Source organism: Desmodus rotundus, chromosome 6, assembly GCF_022682495.2.
Source record: "Desmodus rotundus isolate HL8 chromosome 6, HLdesRot8A.1, whole genome shotgun sequence".
Taxonomy (NCBI): Eukaryota; Metazoa; Chordata; class Mammalia; order Chiroptera; family Phyllostomidae; genus Desmodus; species Desmodus rotundus.
The window spans coordinates 82164440-82180029 of NC_071392.1; the positions used below are offsets into that span (position 1 = coordinate 82164440).

At 47.1% G+C, this 15590-nt stretch overlaps 1 protein-coding gene across 5 annotated transcripts in view; it reads right to left on the minus strand.

Moving 5' to 3' along the window:
- CREB3L2 (cAMP responsive element binding protein 3 like 2) overlaps nucleotides 1-15590 on the minus strand; it is a 104429-nt gene that overhangs the window by 22806 nt on the left and 66033 nt on the right. For 4 of the 5 annotated variants that reach the window (XM_045191109.2, XM_045191112.3, XM_045191111.3 and 1 more), the window contains 3 exons: nucleotides 6373-6465; nucleotides 5995-6170; nucleotides 4501-4588 (listed from right to left, as the gene is read on the minus strand). In XM_045191109.2, the coding sequence (XP_045047044.2) occupies nucleotides 4501-4588; nucleotides 5995-6170; nucleotides 6373-6465 (357 nt within the window). The remainder of the gene's footprint in view (nucleotides 1-4500; nucleotides 4589-5994; nucleotides 6171-6372; nucleotides 6466-15590) is intronic. The other variant, XM_024555013.3, reaches the window with a different exon arrangement.

Genomic DNA, 15590 nt, shown 5'->3' on the forward strand with positions numbered 1-15590 from the left:
GAGGAAAAATCAAGGTGCAGAAGTGTATAAAGCAGTCCTCCCTTCGTGTGAAACAGGAGGAAAAGAGAACAGAGTTATATTTGCTTGCACCTGCATAAAGAAACACTGGTGACTCAATAAGAAACTAATCAAATGATGACCTCAGGGCAGGGGAAATCAGGGTGGACAGGGAAAGTGTTGGCAAACCTCTCACTGTATTCGTTTCGTATCATTTCTATAGCTGGACTTGTAAACCTTGTGAATGTACTGTGTTCTAAAAAAAAAAAAAAGAAAGAAAGAAAGAAACAACCAACAACCTGAGAGCCCATGAGGGTTTGAGAAAAGCTCACTTGTTTCTGGAGGGATGTGCGGGGCAGGGCCCGCAGGCGAGAGGCCAGGCATTCCCCACTCAGAAAATACTAAATCCATCTGCAGAGAGAGCGTGGGCGCTGGAAAATAAGCACGGGCTCTCTCCTGCAAAGCCTCCCCCGCAACCTGAGCCCTTCCTCTGCCCGTCTTCAGGAAGGCTCACAACACTCTCCGGGCCGGGCGGAAGCATCAGTCAGTATCAAACGCCGGTCTCCAGGGCAGCCAGGGTGGCCTCAAGAGAGAATCCACTCTGAGTTCACTGTGAACCAAAGGGTCCCTGGTTCGATTCCCAGTCAGGACACATGCCTGGGTTGCAGGCCAGGTCCTCTGTGGGGGGCATGTGAGAAACAACCACACATTGATGTTTCTCTCCCTCTCTTTGTCTTTCCCTTCCCCTCCCTCTAAAAATAAATTAAATATTTTTAAAAATAAAATTTAATTTAAAACAAAAACAGAAACAAAAAAAAAAGCTCTGGGCTCTCACTCCGTTTCAGAATGGTGGATCTTTCTGCTCCGCTGAAACACCTGGAGAGCCCGCCCAGGGGCAGGGCCTTGGTAGGCCTTTCACCTCCTAGCCCTCCCGGGCCTCCCCAGCGTTTAGCACCGCGGCAGCTCGGAACTGGGCGCAGCGCCTCGGTGCCGCCCACACCCGGGCTTGATCCGCCAGGGAATTGCTAGGGGCTGGGAACGAAAAGTGGGCTGTGCAATAAGGCTGACAAGCCGGGCCACTGGGGCACGTGGCAGGCCTGACAAGCCGAAAGTCACCTCACAGGATGGTCTGGTCGCAAAGTCCTAGCGGGGCAGGTCACACGAAGGGTCTTCACCCCCCAGGCCCACAGCTTCCTAAGAAAAGGCCAGTCTCTGCCTCCCTCTGTTCTGATGCAGCTAGCATGGCATACCTTTGGGGTGTCAGAGTAATTCCCTTTTCCTGTGCCTCCAAGGCATGACCGCCCCCGCCAGAGTGCAGACCCCTCATTGTCACCCTGTTCCCCTCATGCATGCCGTCTCTGTGTGGCTACCCTGCACCCTCAACAAAAAAAGCATGTCTTTCTGTTTTGCCTTTTATCCAGCCCCAGCGATGTCCCCACTTTGCTTTTTCCTGCCCCTAAATCTGCCACCAGCGGATTTCCCGGAACCCTCCTTTCATCTCCTCCTTTGATTCGAATGCATAAAAGAAGCTGCAAACTGCCATTCTCTGGAGCATTTTCTCAGTCTGTTAAGGTTCTGCTTCCTGGCAATTGTCATCAGTTTGGCTCAGACAAACTCATAAAAATTCTTTACAGGTTTGGACATTTCTTACGTCAGTGGGGCCATGGAAAGGCAGCCATCTGCTCTTCTTCAAACAGAGAAAGCCTGACGCACTATCGACGGAAAGGCCTTTCTGAGGCGGGACTACTCACCGAAGAAAAACGGCCCGCCCAGAGCTGCCTCTGCAGGTGACAAGCAGCAGCCAGGGGCTCACTCTCCTGCTGAGATACTTGAACACCTGGGGGATGGTGATGGGTAGAGCCCCTCTCAGCCATGCCCTTCCGACCACGACCACGTGCCCCGTTCCCATTCACAGCACACTCGGTTTTCCTTTCATTCTCTCTCTCACTGCGACCCTTCTTTTCTCTTTTTCTAACATGCTAATCTTCGCTAGATGCTTCCCTTTTTCTGTGCCGAAGTCTTGCCAAAGAGCTCCCTGGGCCTTTTGGTGTCTATGGGGGCACTCTTAGAGCTCAAGACTATTCTAGAACAAGCCTATATACTTCTATTGCCAACACCCCGCCAACAGCTTCAGGCAGTGAAGGAGGGTAGGCACGTGCCGTAAATATGTGCTCACCTAGGGAAGGAGCCCCAGTGTGTGTGTTAACCGAGGTTTCTCAATGCCACGGGTCCACATGGCACTTTATGGAGTTCAGTGAATCAAACAAGAAGGCCCTTAGACTGAAGTGCCCCTAATGTCGAGGCAGCCTACATACGCAAACCAAAATCTAAGGCTGTAAATGCGCCAAGGTCACCAAACTGAAACCTAAGGACACCAATCACAGGCAGCCAAACAGGCTTTCGGCCACAGCCAACAATAATTTCCTGACTCCGCTCCTGCCTCTTCCCTCCAAGCCTCTCCCCGGAGTGCTGGTTAGTGGAGCGCTTCTGACCACTTCCAGTTGGGTGCTGCCTATTTGCGATTGATTTTTGCTCCAGTAAACTCAACTTTTATAATATGCCTCAGTTTATCTTTCAACAGTGGTACACAAATACACAAACAAAAATCAGGAGAAGACTAACCTGTTAGGGACTCCGGCCGGCTCCCACGTGGGGCTGTGCCATTTTGAGAACTAGCCAAGGGTTCCTAGATCTTCACCGTCCCTGTCACTTGGCACAGCCCAAATTATTCTAATTCATTTCTCCTTTCCAAGCAGAGGGTGCCCCTCCCCACGAAAACCCCAGACATGACAGGAAAACTGAAGCAAACTGGAACCTCCACTTTCCTACCTAGTACGAGTTACTGACTTGGCCACCAGCCCTCGGTATCCGATTTCTAAATACCATTTGAAATGCGCTCTCAGGTTACTGAAAGGGCTGGGAGAGGAGAAGCTGGAGGCCCGCAAGGATATTGGGTTTCCTGATCTCTGTTTGTGAGGACAATGAGGAAGGACTGCTATTTACTCTGGAGACACCTCTCCTCCCGTGACCCCAGGTGCCCGGGCCACTGTGGGATTCGCTAGCACAGTTACGCCACTTTCTGAGGCACATTGCAACATAAATGAAATGAACACCATGTATTTGATACCAGTAACAAGTGTCATAAAAAGGAAAAAAACCTACAGAGACACCTGAAGCTGAAAGGCCTGGGTGTGTATCACTCAGTGCAAAAATCACTAGTCAATATCATTCATTTTTTAAATGCAATCCTTTCTCTCTTTGACTGATAGATAATAAAGGCAAACGCCAACCCTGACTAAATGGTCTCAATCAAAAGGGTAGGTACAGAATAGACAGGGGGAGGCTAAGAATAGTATAGGAGATGGAGAAGCCAAGAACTTACATGTATGACCCATGGGAATGAACTAAGGGGGAAGGGGAATGTGGGTGGGAGTGGACGTGTAGGGCGAAGGGGAACAAAGAGGGGGAAATGGGACCACCGTAATAGCATAATCAATAAAGTATATTTCTAAAAAGCAAAAAAGAACAAAAATTACTCTATGGAAAGAATTTTCGCACATCATCAGGTGCTCACTGAAAACTGACCTAGCAATACTGAATCGGTTTCTAGTGGAATGAAGGTAGACTGCGTGTCCGTGAGAACCGCTCACGTACAATTAAGTACATACCACGGCACACAAGCACGCACCACAGCATGCATACCTCTCCCGTGGCAAATGCACACACGAATTTCCTCGTCGTTGGCCACGCTAATGGACTATCCTCGAATCAGCAAAAAGGAAGGTCACAGCCTGGCTGCAGGCTTGTGTGGGAGGATCTGAATGAATGAGGCAGGGGGACCTTGGCTACACTCTGTGCAACATAGGGGTCAGGATTCCTAACTGCGGGCTTCCTACAAGAACGAAGTCAGAAAGAAAGTGACATACAGGCAGAAAAAAGTGAAACTATGACAACTTCAAGCACGACACTGAGTTCTAACGACATGGCAAGAAGCTCATGGGGTGCACGGACGTGGCAAACAGTAAGCAGGTCCCTTGCCACTGCTGTCGTCCCCAGTCAACTGGTAAAGACACTGAATTGATGCGACAGATGTATTGGGAGTTCATTTCCCCGAGGGTTTGTTTAAGCGAGAGCTGTTGAAATGGGTGGCTGCAGGGTGGCTGCCCCTTCGCCTCTGTGGGATGTCACTCCAGCGCAGGGAGCTGGGTTATTCGCCATCTAAGTCTCAGCAGTCTAGAAAGGTTCTGAAAAATCACCCTGGCTATGAGTAAAAGCAACGTAAAAGATTCCGCTGGAAAGTAAGCCTGTACGTACATGGGAAGATAATATTGAGCTTTCAAAAATCTGTATTTCGAATCAAGGCTTTTAAGAACTGAGCTACTTCATGAAGCCAGCTAAGTCTTTGGGACCAACGGACCCCCAGCACTTTCTCCCACATCCCCTTTCTCTTCAGACCTGCAGGGGCCCCCGGGGACCCGAAGGGCCATGGGCAAGGAGACAGACCTTCTTTAGAAGAGAAGTTGAGGAACTGATCCACCTCATGAGGCTCCAGCTTAATCTTAGGGATGACTGTCTGGCACGAGGAATCAACCTAGAGGAAGAATCAAACACAGTTTTTAAAAACCAGTAACAAACCTGATGAAACACCCAGGGGGGCTCCCTGCCATCTGCATCAGCCTCGCAAGGGGCGGCCCTGCTTCTCCAGCACCAGCCGAGGCCCGGCTGAGCACAGGCGGCTTTGACAGGGAGGTGGTTTGGCCATAACCTCCCTCTGGATGCCAAACCCGGCACTACAGCTGATGGAACCCTCAGGATCCCCAAATTAGAAGCCTGGGGCTCCCTCACTAGTCCACTTTCTACTGTTTTTATGGTAATAGAAATGCACTGTATCACAAAATAGTTTGAGAAATTTTTAACGAGCCACAGGCCCAGGCCAGTTCGTGCTGAGTAAGCACTGGGTGAACCACACCTCCTTCGTGCTCTCCAGGCTCCCTGACGGCCAGCGACAGCTACCCAGGTAATGCTTGGTGGGGAAGGGAGGAGAGGTATCTGGCCCGTGCACGGGGAGCAAGGCCACGACCCTGACCCTTCTCGTCACATACTTAAAATCAGCCGAACTAAAACGTGTGCCGCCAGGAGCCGGCCCCATGAAGAGACTCCGGCAGCCGTGGAGCAAGGAGCTCTCGACAGCGGTTGCAGAAATGCTCTGCCCAGTCGCTCATCTGCTCATAAATGCAATGCGACGAGCACGCACTGAGACAGCGCATGCGGCCCAGCGGGGCGGCTCTACTGCTCTGCGCTACCAGATCCTGAACAGGCAGACGACTGCACATGCTCAGAGGGGATCTGACTTAAAGGTGGAGTCGCTGTTTATCACCTGAGACTTTAAGCTGAGGGAAGAGAGGACTGGCTCCAACCTGGGTCGACAGGCGAAATTCTACTTGCTGTCGGGGTGTGGAATCGAGTCAGGAAAAAAAATCCCCAACTTCTCATGCTTTCCATGGGAAGCATGATAAGAATTGGTAGGTGGGAGGTCCCAGAACTGGGTCATTGCAACTCAGCACTGCGGCGGGAAGGTAAAACATTCACCGAAGCTAGCGTTCCCGACAGCCCGCAGCTCTGCAGGCCAGGGATGGCACCATCAGCGGGACCAGGCCCTCTCCACTGACTAAAAATCAATCCTGTGGAAAATTCCCGACCCCCCCCTTTTTTTTTTACTATGACTATCTATCTGTTTTTTAAATTATTTCATAATGGTGATCATAGAAAAAATGAAATCATAGTTGCTACCACTTTTTCTGGTCAATGCCATTAAAGGAAATTATATCCTCAGTGCGGACACCAGATCGGCATATCCTTAATGCACGTATGCAGGCATAGTTGTATAGCCTTCAACATGTACAGCCACTGGCTCCAAACGGATTCGATGCCTTATTGGGGAATAGGAATCTGTTTCTCTGGATCTAATCCGTTTATATGGAAGACAGTCGAGTATACCCCAGTGTTCATTTCCAAAGGCGGTTCCTCCTTTTCAAAAGGGGTAGAGATGGCCGTGATGGTCAGAGTGCCTGACGGAACGAGTCCTGGGGGCGACTCCTCCGTAATGGGCTCGGTCTTGATGGTGGCTGAAGGGAAGTCTGCCGACAGGTACCATTTCTCGCTTTCTGTGTCGTCTGTGGGAGGAGGACAAGCACACGTGTGAACTGGCTCAGGGCTGCGGGCACATGAGTAAGACAAAGGACCACTGATCTTTCTCCTCAAAAAAAAAAAAGCTCCAACAAAGAATTATTGAGAGTAGATTAAAGGGAAATGAAATGAGGGAGTGAGAGAGGAGATAAATGGGTAAAGGAAGGAATGGCAGAGGAAGAATCGTACTTGCATCCGCTTGGGTGTAAGTACGCCTGAAGAAACTCCGCCAGGATCCATCAAAGAAAGAAACTTGGCTTCCTGTTTCCTTCCCGCGGGAACCTGGGAGAATTTCAACGTGTCATGTTTTATACTTTTTGGTTTTCAAACCAAGTGCATGTACTATCTATTTCTAAATAAATAAATAAGGACATTTAAAAATAAGGAAGAAAGAAGCAAATGACTAGCAACTGGGTCTCCGGAGAGAGAACCGCAGACAGTGGTGAGGAGGTATCTCTACCCTTCTCCCAAAGGACAGTATTTGTGTTTTGTTTTCTTCCTTCTCACTCTCTGTCTGTTGTCTTCTTTTGTTCCCCTACAACTCCTCGTATGCTTTAAACCAGCCCTAGACTTCCAGAACTTTCCCTTGCCCTCTGGGAAACCAGAGTGTGTAACCACTGTCTGCCCCTTGCTGAAATGGACTGCAGACTCCTCCAGAGAAAAGAGCTGGATCTGGGCGAGTCTGGGTCTTGGTTTGCGGCTGGCTTCCGTGATCACTACATGGCCAGGGGTTAGCGACGAAGGCACACGACAGCACAGACAAAAGCACGGCCACCACTTAGCACACACTTGTCCAGGACCCCGTGCAGTTCCGTGTGTTTCAGACCTGGCCCCTCAGCACAGCCCGGGAAGAGGAGGGAGGAGGGCAGAAAAGGAAGAGACAAGATTGCAAACGGAAGCAGAACAGGAAGTCAGAGATTCTCCAAAATCAGCTTTCCTGACCTAACCCCAGTTTTACTAAAATGAGGAGAAGGCATTTCCACACTCACACACCACACGCTCGGTGAATCCTCACTGTTCAGGGGAGCAAAGTCGTTCACGTTATGAAAGGATTCACACTGGAGAATTGGACCCAGGTTGTCTCATGGAAGTCACCTGCTGCTGCCAGGGGTGGGGAAGAGCGAGCACAGAAGCTAAAAACCAGAGTTCGCAATTATTAAATGGTATTTCATAGGCAACTGCCTTGCAACCCAGGAAAGACTCAGATTCACATTCACAAAGGAAAATGAGCTGCCCCCTAAATCCCATTTATAATTGACTTCCTTATCCCAGGCCCAGTGTGCTTCCTGAAGTAAAATGAAGATGGGCAAGAAGGTGTTTTGCTTTTCGGACTAGCTCTACGTGCTGCAGGGTGTGGTGGCATGATGGGGGAATTTCCATCTCTCTGGGGTGGAAAGAGCCACATCCTGGCCGAGGGGGAGGGGAAGGAGACAAAGGGCCTTTTGGTGGCAGCCAGAGGAGGGAGACCACACTGTACTTGACACAGAATTCTGCTGGCTGGATGGGGGCCCAGCTCGGCTCAGAGAAGCAGCTGGATGAGGAAGATTCTAACGCCATTTCGAAAAGGAGCTTAGGGACTAGAAGACTGTCACCTGCAAGAAAGAAACATTGCAGACAGGTGTGGGGAAGGGCTAAAGAGACAGAGAGGGAGCAGAGACCATGCTTTCTCCACTCAGCAATGACCAACAGATGTCTCCACTGTCCACACCGGGCAGTGTTTATCCCTGGCAGAAGCTGGAAGAGAGAGAGTTCGATGAAATACACAGTCTCGTATATACTGAAATTAACAGTCGGAAGACACCCCTGAGAGAAAGGCCATACGCGAATGCCAGGAAATCAAGACAAGGCCGGGTCCCCTGGCCGTGAAGTTATAGCAGTGATGCAACTTAAGTCACAAGGCAAACAAAAGAAAAGGCAAAAGTAAACACACACAAAGTAAATACAACGAAGACAGGTAACGAAATTGTATCACTAACTAAACAAGTATCACACTAACTAAGCCACTCTCACAATGCGCACGTTCGTAAAATGGGTCAAGACAGCTTATATTCTTAAAGTTCAGTGTCCTATGCCCCTATCTTAAAAGAAAACTTCTACATACAAAGTCATTGCTCTATCAGAGATGGAGACAGACAGACAAACTGCGACCCTTGAACTATGAAACAAAACTTCCCGCAAAGACAGCTGAGCACCTTTCAGGCGAGAGAGACGGAGGCTGCCTCTCCATCCCTGAGCTGTTTTGAGGACTGACATCCGGGACTGCCTTCCTGCCTCCACTCCAAAATAGCAATTTAGCCCTCCACCTTGAGAGATATTTTTCTGAATTAGAAGTTCAAGGCCATCAAGCTCAAATCACATCATCTCACAGATGAGGAAGCTGACAGACAAGCACAGTGCACGTCAGTGGCAGGGCCCGGATCTCTGTATTCACAGCCAGCAGTCCTTCCATTAAGGAACAACTAAACATGTGGGTAAAGATCTGTGCACAAATATGCTCACGACTGTGTTATTTCTCAGCGCAAAACACTGAAAATCGCCAGCACATGAAAGAGCAAGGGCAAGGTTAACAAATTAGGGTGCGCCCATACAACGGAATATTTATCTATCCAGTAATATTACATGCATTAATCCTTTTTAATATAGCAAGGCAAAGAGTTAGAATAAAATATTAAGAAAAAATCTGGATATTAATTTGTACTCTAGTAATGAAGAAAGTGATAGAAAAAAAAAGACTAAAAGGAAATATGCCAAAAGTGTATCTCCAGCGAATAATCCAAAACACATGACTTTTTAAAAAAATTTTATGCTTTTATACTTTTTGGGGTTTTTAAATACTTTTATGCTTTTTTGTAGTGATATGTCATTGTGGCTTTAGTTTGTATTTCTCTAAGGGCTAATGATATTAACATCTTTCCCATCCCTGCTGGTGTGGCTCAGTGGATTGAACACGGGCCTGTGAACCAAAGGGTCGGTGGTTCGATTCCCACTCAGGGCACATGCCTGAGTTGCGAGCCAGGTCTCCAGTAGAGGGTGCGCAAGAAGCAACCACACATTGATGTTTCTCTCCCTCTCCTTCTCTTTCTCCTTCTCTTCCCCTCTCTCTAAAAATAAATAAATAAAATCTTAAAAAAAAAAAAAGAAAACCTGTCCAGGTACTTATTTGCTGCCTATATATCTTCATCAGTGAAATGTCTGCTCTTACCTTTTACCCATTTTCTAATTGGATTTTTCCTGTTGAGTATTGAGTTTTTATATATTTTAGATACCAGTCCTTTGTCTAGTCGGAATTGCCTGTACTGGGAATACGTTGTACCTGGATGCTCGCACAGGGGCATGGCCTGCTTCTTCCTCTAGTACTTTACGCCTGAGGATGGTAAGTGTAACCAGTGGCCCAAGGGGCCCATTCAGCATCCTTCAGATCAACAAGAGTCACTGAGCACCTTAGCGTGTATGTAATAAATTGCATCACTGGCTCCAGCTCTTCATTCCGCCAGCTACCCCTATCCTTTCCCACGTATTCTGTAACCTCCTACTGTGGACTAATGCCCACCCTGGGACAGGCCACACCACTTGCTTTGGGGATGTTAGCTCCCTCACACAAGTAGAGTCTTAAAGTGCACTTTTCACAGCTGGAGTTACACACCTGTACTTCTGCGTTACATGAGAAGGGTATGGGAGAACAATCTCTTGATCCCAGGAGAAGGATGACAGACACATTAAACAGGTAGCCTGGCTAAAGTCAGCCAACTCCCAGGTGGCTTTAGACATGTGAGTGCATGTAGCTAAAACCAGCAGAATCACTCAGCTGCCCCCGCCCCCCACCCCATTCCCCACACCCAAATCCGCCGGCCTCCAGCTAAGGCACGGACATGCAAGCTATAATAATAAGTGATCGTTGTTAAAGCTAATGAGGTTTGCTTTATTGTTTTGCCATGCAGTAACATAGCTGGCTGATACAATGTAGGTGAATAAATATGTATACAAGAAATTCAATCATTACATCAGAACCTATTGCAACAAAAGAGCTGTACTTTGTTTCCATAATAATTCCTCTAAACCATCAATTGTGAACCATATCAATACATATTTGTAGACTGACATTGGGCCCACCAGTCACATTATTGGATAAATGACTTAAGAGAAGAAAGTCAGCCGGTAAGGAGCTTAGTGAGAACGACATTCCAGTGGCGGCTGAAATTAGAGAAAAGAGCTTTCATTCTGAACTATTGGGTGTTGGCTTGTACTCTGTCCCTCAGTGCAAATAAATAGCAAATTAGAGAAAACGAATGAGAAATGTAACCTATGAGGTAGGAGGTTAACAAAGGATAGAGTAAAAGGGAATGAGAAGAACATGTATTATAATTTCCACCCGCCCTTATTTTCGTATTTTTATTTGACTGGCAAAAAAATTCAGTAGGGCCACAAAGGCTTAGAATGGGAATTACCTTTAGATGTTTGTGTTATTGGCTAAACTACAAAAGCAAATGTCAGGCTCTGGCTGGTGTGGCTCAGTGGATTGAGCGCAGGCCTGTGAACCAAAGGGTCGCAGGTTCGATTCCCAGTCAGGGCACACGCCTGGGTTGCGGGCCAGGTCTCCAGTAGGGGGAGTGCAAGAGGCAATCACACGTTGATGTTTCTCTCCCTCTCCTTCTCTTTCTCCTTCTCTTCCCCTCTCTCTAAAAATAAATACATAAAATCTTTTTTTTTTTAAAAAAAGCAAGTGTCAGCACACACTCTACACCCTCTAATTTCTAAAGCTTGAGGCTCTGATATTGAGTTAAAATGTTTTCCCCTAAATTGTATTTACACGCCCTTTGACTTTCATTGAAGAAGAAAGACATCACCCAGTAAGGTCAGTAGTGCACGCTGCAGGGAGTAAGAAGAACCAGTGCCATGTCATCTGATTTTATTTAAACAGCTTCCTGTCAAAGGCCAGGCTCAGCTGGCACGTTTGCTCGGCGTCACCTCTTCGCTATCAGCAAGAAAATAAAAACAAGCCACTGCCGGTCTGGCGGTGAAGAGCAAGCCCTTCACATCTGAGGACAAAATGGAGCAGCTGTGAGCAATGGGGCTAGAGGCCAAGATTAAGACGGCAGGGTGGACAGAGGAGCCCAAGAAGATGTGAATCTAAACCAGCAGACAGGCAGCTCCAAAACGCAGATCCCCAATCATTTCCATATGCTCTGCATAAATCATTGCACTGGGTAGATACTGATTCCTGGGAAGGGGGAAAGAAGGGATTAAACTTAAATTAGGAGTACATGGTATCTTTACAGATGTTATACTACATAAATATATGTTCTATATATGCATATATGTATATATACAAATGTACATATACATGTGTATACATATAATGTGTGTGTGTATTCTTAGAAAGAGAGATCACATGGGGAAAATACCAGTTATAAGATAGACCCACATATATATCGCCATTTGCTATTTCTATAACATGCCTAAAGTGAAAAGGAAATTTTTGTAAATCAGGTAAGTATGCTTCATCTAAATCCCTCAGCATTTGATAACTGGGTTTGCCCTTTAAAATTTTTCAACGGAGGTAGCAAATCTTGGCCAGGGTTTGATGTAAAAATCTCTTCAAGGAAAAATGGTAATGCTGGGTCCTGGAGGCGGGGAGAGGGCCAGAAGTCAGTTGAACATGTCAGAACCACATGACACGAAGGCCCACTGCGTGTCTGAATGGACGCTAGAGGCCTGTCTACCTGTGGTCCCCTCCCTGCATGACTGAAACCTGAAATAACTAACCCTCAGTCATGAGTGGCAGGATAGGGTGATGATAATAGTAAAAATAGTAAACACTTAACCGTGAGTATTGACTACGTGCTAAATATTGCTCCATGCACCTTTTGTGGGTTAACTCCTTTCATCCTCCCAGTAACCACGTACGGCAGGCAATGGTACTGCCCCCACTCCTCAGACAAGGAAGCAAGAAGATTAAATAAGTCGCCCAAAGTTACGCAGCCGGTACCCGGCAGACCTGGGGTTCACACTCCGACAAACCACAGCCTGTGCCCTGGCCACTCCAGCGTATTGCTCTTCAAGAAGTTATCAACGATTCAATAAAGCTTTAGCCAAGAGTGATTAATGCCTTCAATTAATGTCACCTTGAGCCCATAATTAGCCACTACAAAAGTGGATTATTAATAAGTTCTTTCTATGCGTCCTACCTTAGTTCATATAGATTCCTAATCCAGTGTTCACGTGGTGAAAGGTTCCAGCTTAAGGTCGACCAACAAGAGCTAAAACATTCTGAGCGCTCACTCTGCCAGGCACCATTCTACATGTTTCCACGAACTAGACAAATGCCCGTGATCAGTATAATTTCCCTCAGAGGCCCCCTCACTGTTCTTTCTCGCCTGGGTGCACACACAGAACCTCTCTGCCTTACTCTAGTCCTTCACCCTGTGGGCAGCTGGTAAATTATGTATTTAGTTATACAGCAATTTGCAGAAAGGCAATAACAGTTATGGCTAATATTTATTTAGTGCTTACTAATTGCCAGGCACTGTTCTAAATACTTCCTTAATATATATTAACTTGTTTAATCCCTACAACATCAGTAGGAGGTAATAAGTACTGTAATATTATTCCCATTTTAAAGACCAGGAAAGGGAGGCCCGAGAGCTGGGCAACCTGCCACGATCACACCATTGGTAAGAGGCAGAGCCCAGATCCAAGTCCAGGTGATCTGACTCTAGAGATTAACCGCTCTCTCCGTTCTGCTTTTGGTGCCTCAGGCCCTGCTGCAGGACACAGGGCTGAGAGTCTGACTTAAATATCTGTGGGACAAGTGACTGATCTGAAAAGACTTATTTATTAGCATGAAAGAATTTTCTTCTTCACCGAAGTTATGATTCTCACTCATGAATTTCCAAAGAAACTTTAATGCTGGATAGATGTAAACACTGCTTTCGTAGACTATTCTAGCACTGCCATGGCTAGGCAGACAAAGGAGTCATTATTTCACTTTAAGAACAATCATCATTATCCTTTTTAGAAAAAGAAAATGGAAAGTAATGCCAAAAGAGGGGACGCGTAGCCAAAGAGCACACATCACAAGCCCAGAACTCAGACTTGGAGAGGACAATTGTCCCTCTGCTTGGAACCCAGCGCCATCGGGTTCTTTCTCCAGAGGGCCCGGGAACTCTCTGAAGGCAGATGGCCAGCACATCTTTCTCTCTACCCCGGAATCTACCCCCTCTAACCCAGATGGCTCAGACGGATGCTCCGGTCAGCAGCTCAGGCTGGCCTGATGAAGATGCAGCTAGCTATTCACCACTCCTCCGCGGCGGTCCCTTGGGTCCCATGTCCCTGGAACATTTCAACACCCAACGTCTCCCACAGTGCGAACTGGAACGACTTCGTTATGAGTCATCGCTACCCTTTACTCAGCACATTCGGTCGTGTGCTAATTCTGCTCTGCGTTTCCTCTCAACATTTCAAAATCCATTGTTTCCTCTGCCACCAGGCATGACATACACCTTCCCATCTCCCCCCGGCGTTACTACGGCTGTGCACACCTTCCCTGCCCCGGCAGCAATAGCCATGAGACAGTATTTTCTTTTCTCGTCTCCAGAAACCTCCATCCCACTTCCCTGAGGCCCTGTTGCCCAACCAGCGTTGAGTCACTGCTTTCCGGCAGGCCGGCAGTCCCATTGCCCCGGAGCTACATCAGTTCAGCAGCATCTGCCCATCTGCAGCTCCTCACAGCCTACTGTCTGCTGTCCCGCTTGTGAACACAGCGCCATACACTTAGTTCATCCACACTAAGCCGGCCTCCCCAGCCACCCACAGCCCTGGCCAGCGCTCCAAACCCGACTGGCCTAATCAGAAGGAAGATCGCTATGATTTATTATGTTCCTGGTCCCACCTCTCTAAACCTGAAACAGCTACCGGGAAGGTCCTTTATTCTACCAAAAATAGTTACCTTAACTTGTGCATGGTAAAAATACTGTACGGGACCACTTTTCTTATTAGTATATTTCATGCTGTGCCTATTGATATTTTATCTATTTTCTAACTTTATTCTTGTATCATCAGGGAGGACAGGGCCCATGTCTAGTTGTCTCCAAACAGCCTTAGTCCAGAACTACTAAGGGGTTTTTTTTTCCCCCTTAGGAAAAAGACTGCAATTAAGAAACAAAGTAAATGAATACCTGGCCTCCCAATTTAATTACAAAGGAGCATGAGCAAGAGAGTAACTCATGAAGAGACCTTCCACGTGGTGAGATTCGAGACTTGTCATTCAAATACAAGCTTTTATTCCTCAATCCAGTCGTTAAAAATAGCCCCAGACATTTTACATTTTACTTGGATGTTTCTGCTTATCTCTTTACAACCTCCTTTTTCCCCAAACAGAAACCCCTGCTTAGCATCTGGTTAACAGCTTTAGTTAATCCTTGCAAGAAATACTGGGCTGAAGGCAGGTTGTCTTCCTGGTAGTTTCGAAGGCTGAGCGGGCATTCCTAGGACTGGCTCCTGTGGTTGCTGAACCACATGAAGTTCTTCAGAAAAGTCTACAAATTTAGCCCTGAAGACAGATGACTCCTATGTAATCTTAGACCGGTGTTTCCCAACCTTTTTGGGGGGGGAAGTCACAGACTCTTTCGAGAATCTAAGGAAAGTTTTATGCTCTCAGCAGAAAAACGGACAAATGTTGATAGCCCAAAATTTAGGGTACAGTTTTAGGGGTCTACAGCCCATCTGAGGTCCACAATGGACAGCAGGATATGAACATCTGTATTTGTCCTATATAATTGGCCTGGGGTTCAAAGAGAGAGGGAGAGGAAGGAGAATTAGCAGAGAAAGAACAGGGAAGGAAGAAGGGGAAGGAAATAGGTTTAGACAGGAGAGAGAATAAGAGAGGAAAAAGGGGAGGAAGCTGGAGAAACAGAGAGAAAAACCCTAATAAACTGGGACAGAGTCTCTATTCAAACTGTTTATCTTATCCCTTTGTTTCCGGCTTAGAAGCAATTACGGAAGAATTGCATTTAATCTAGGTAAAACTGGACAAGATGACCCGATTCATTGGCTTTCCCGGGTATAAGGAAATCCTCACTCACTACCCATCACTAGAAACAAGAACTCCTGGTTTTGCCTAAGCTTTTTTTCCCAGTGCAAAATATAAAGAATACTAACTTTCCCGGAACATCAATTTTTCAATGCAGCCTCTGTACGTGATGCCTGAAGAACCATCCTCCACCTCCAACAGGTAAGTGATCTGCTGGTCTGCACACAGCTCAAGAGGGGTGCAGAATGGGGTTCAGACGGATAAAATAATTCAGTTCCCAAATTTCTGGCCATCCACAAGACTCAGAAAAACAAGTGAAGCTAAGACGTAGGCAAAGCTTTCCCGAGCAAGTCCCCCACCCATTCACCCCACTGCCCCC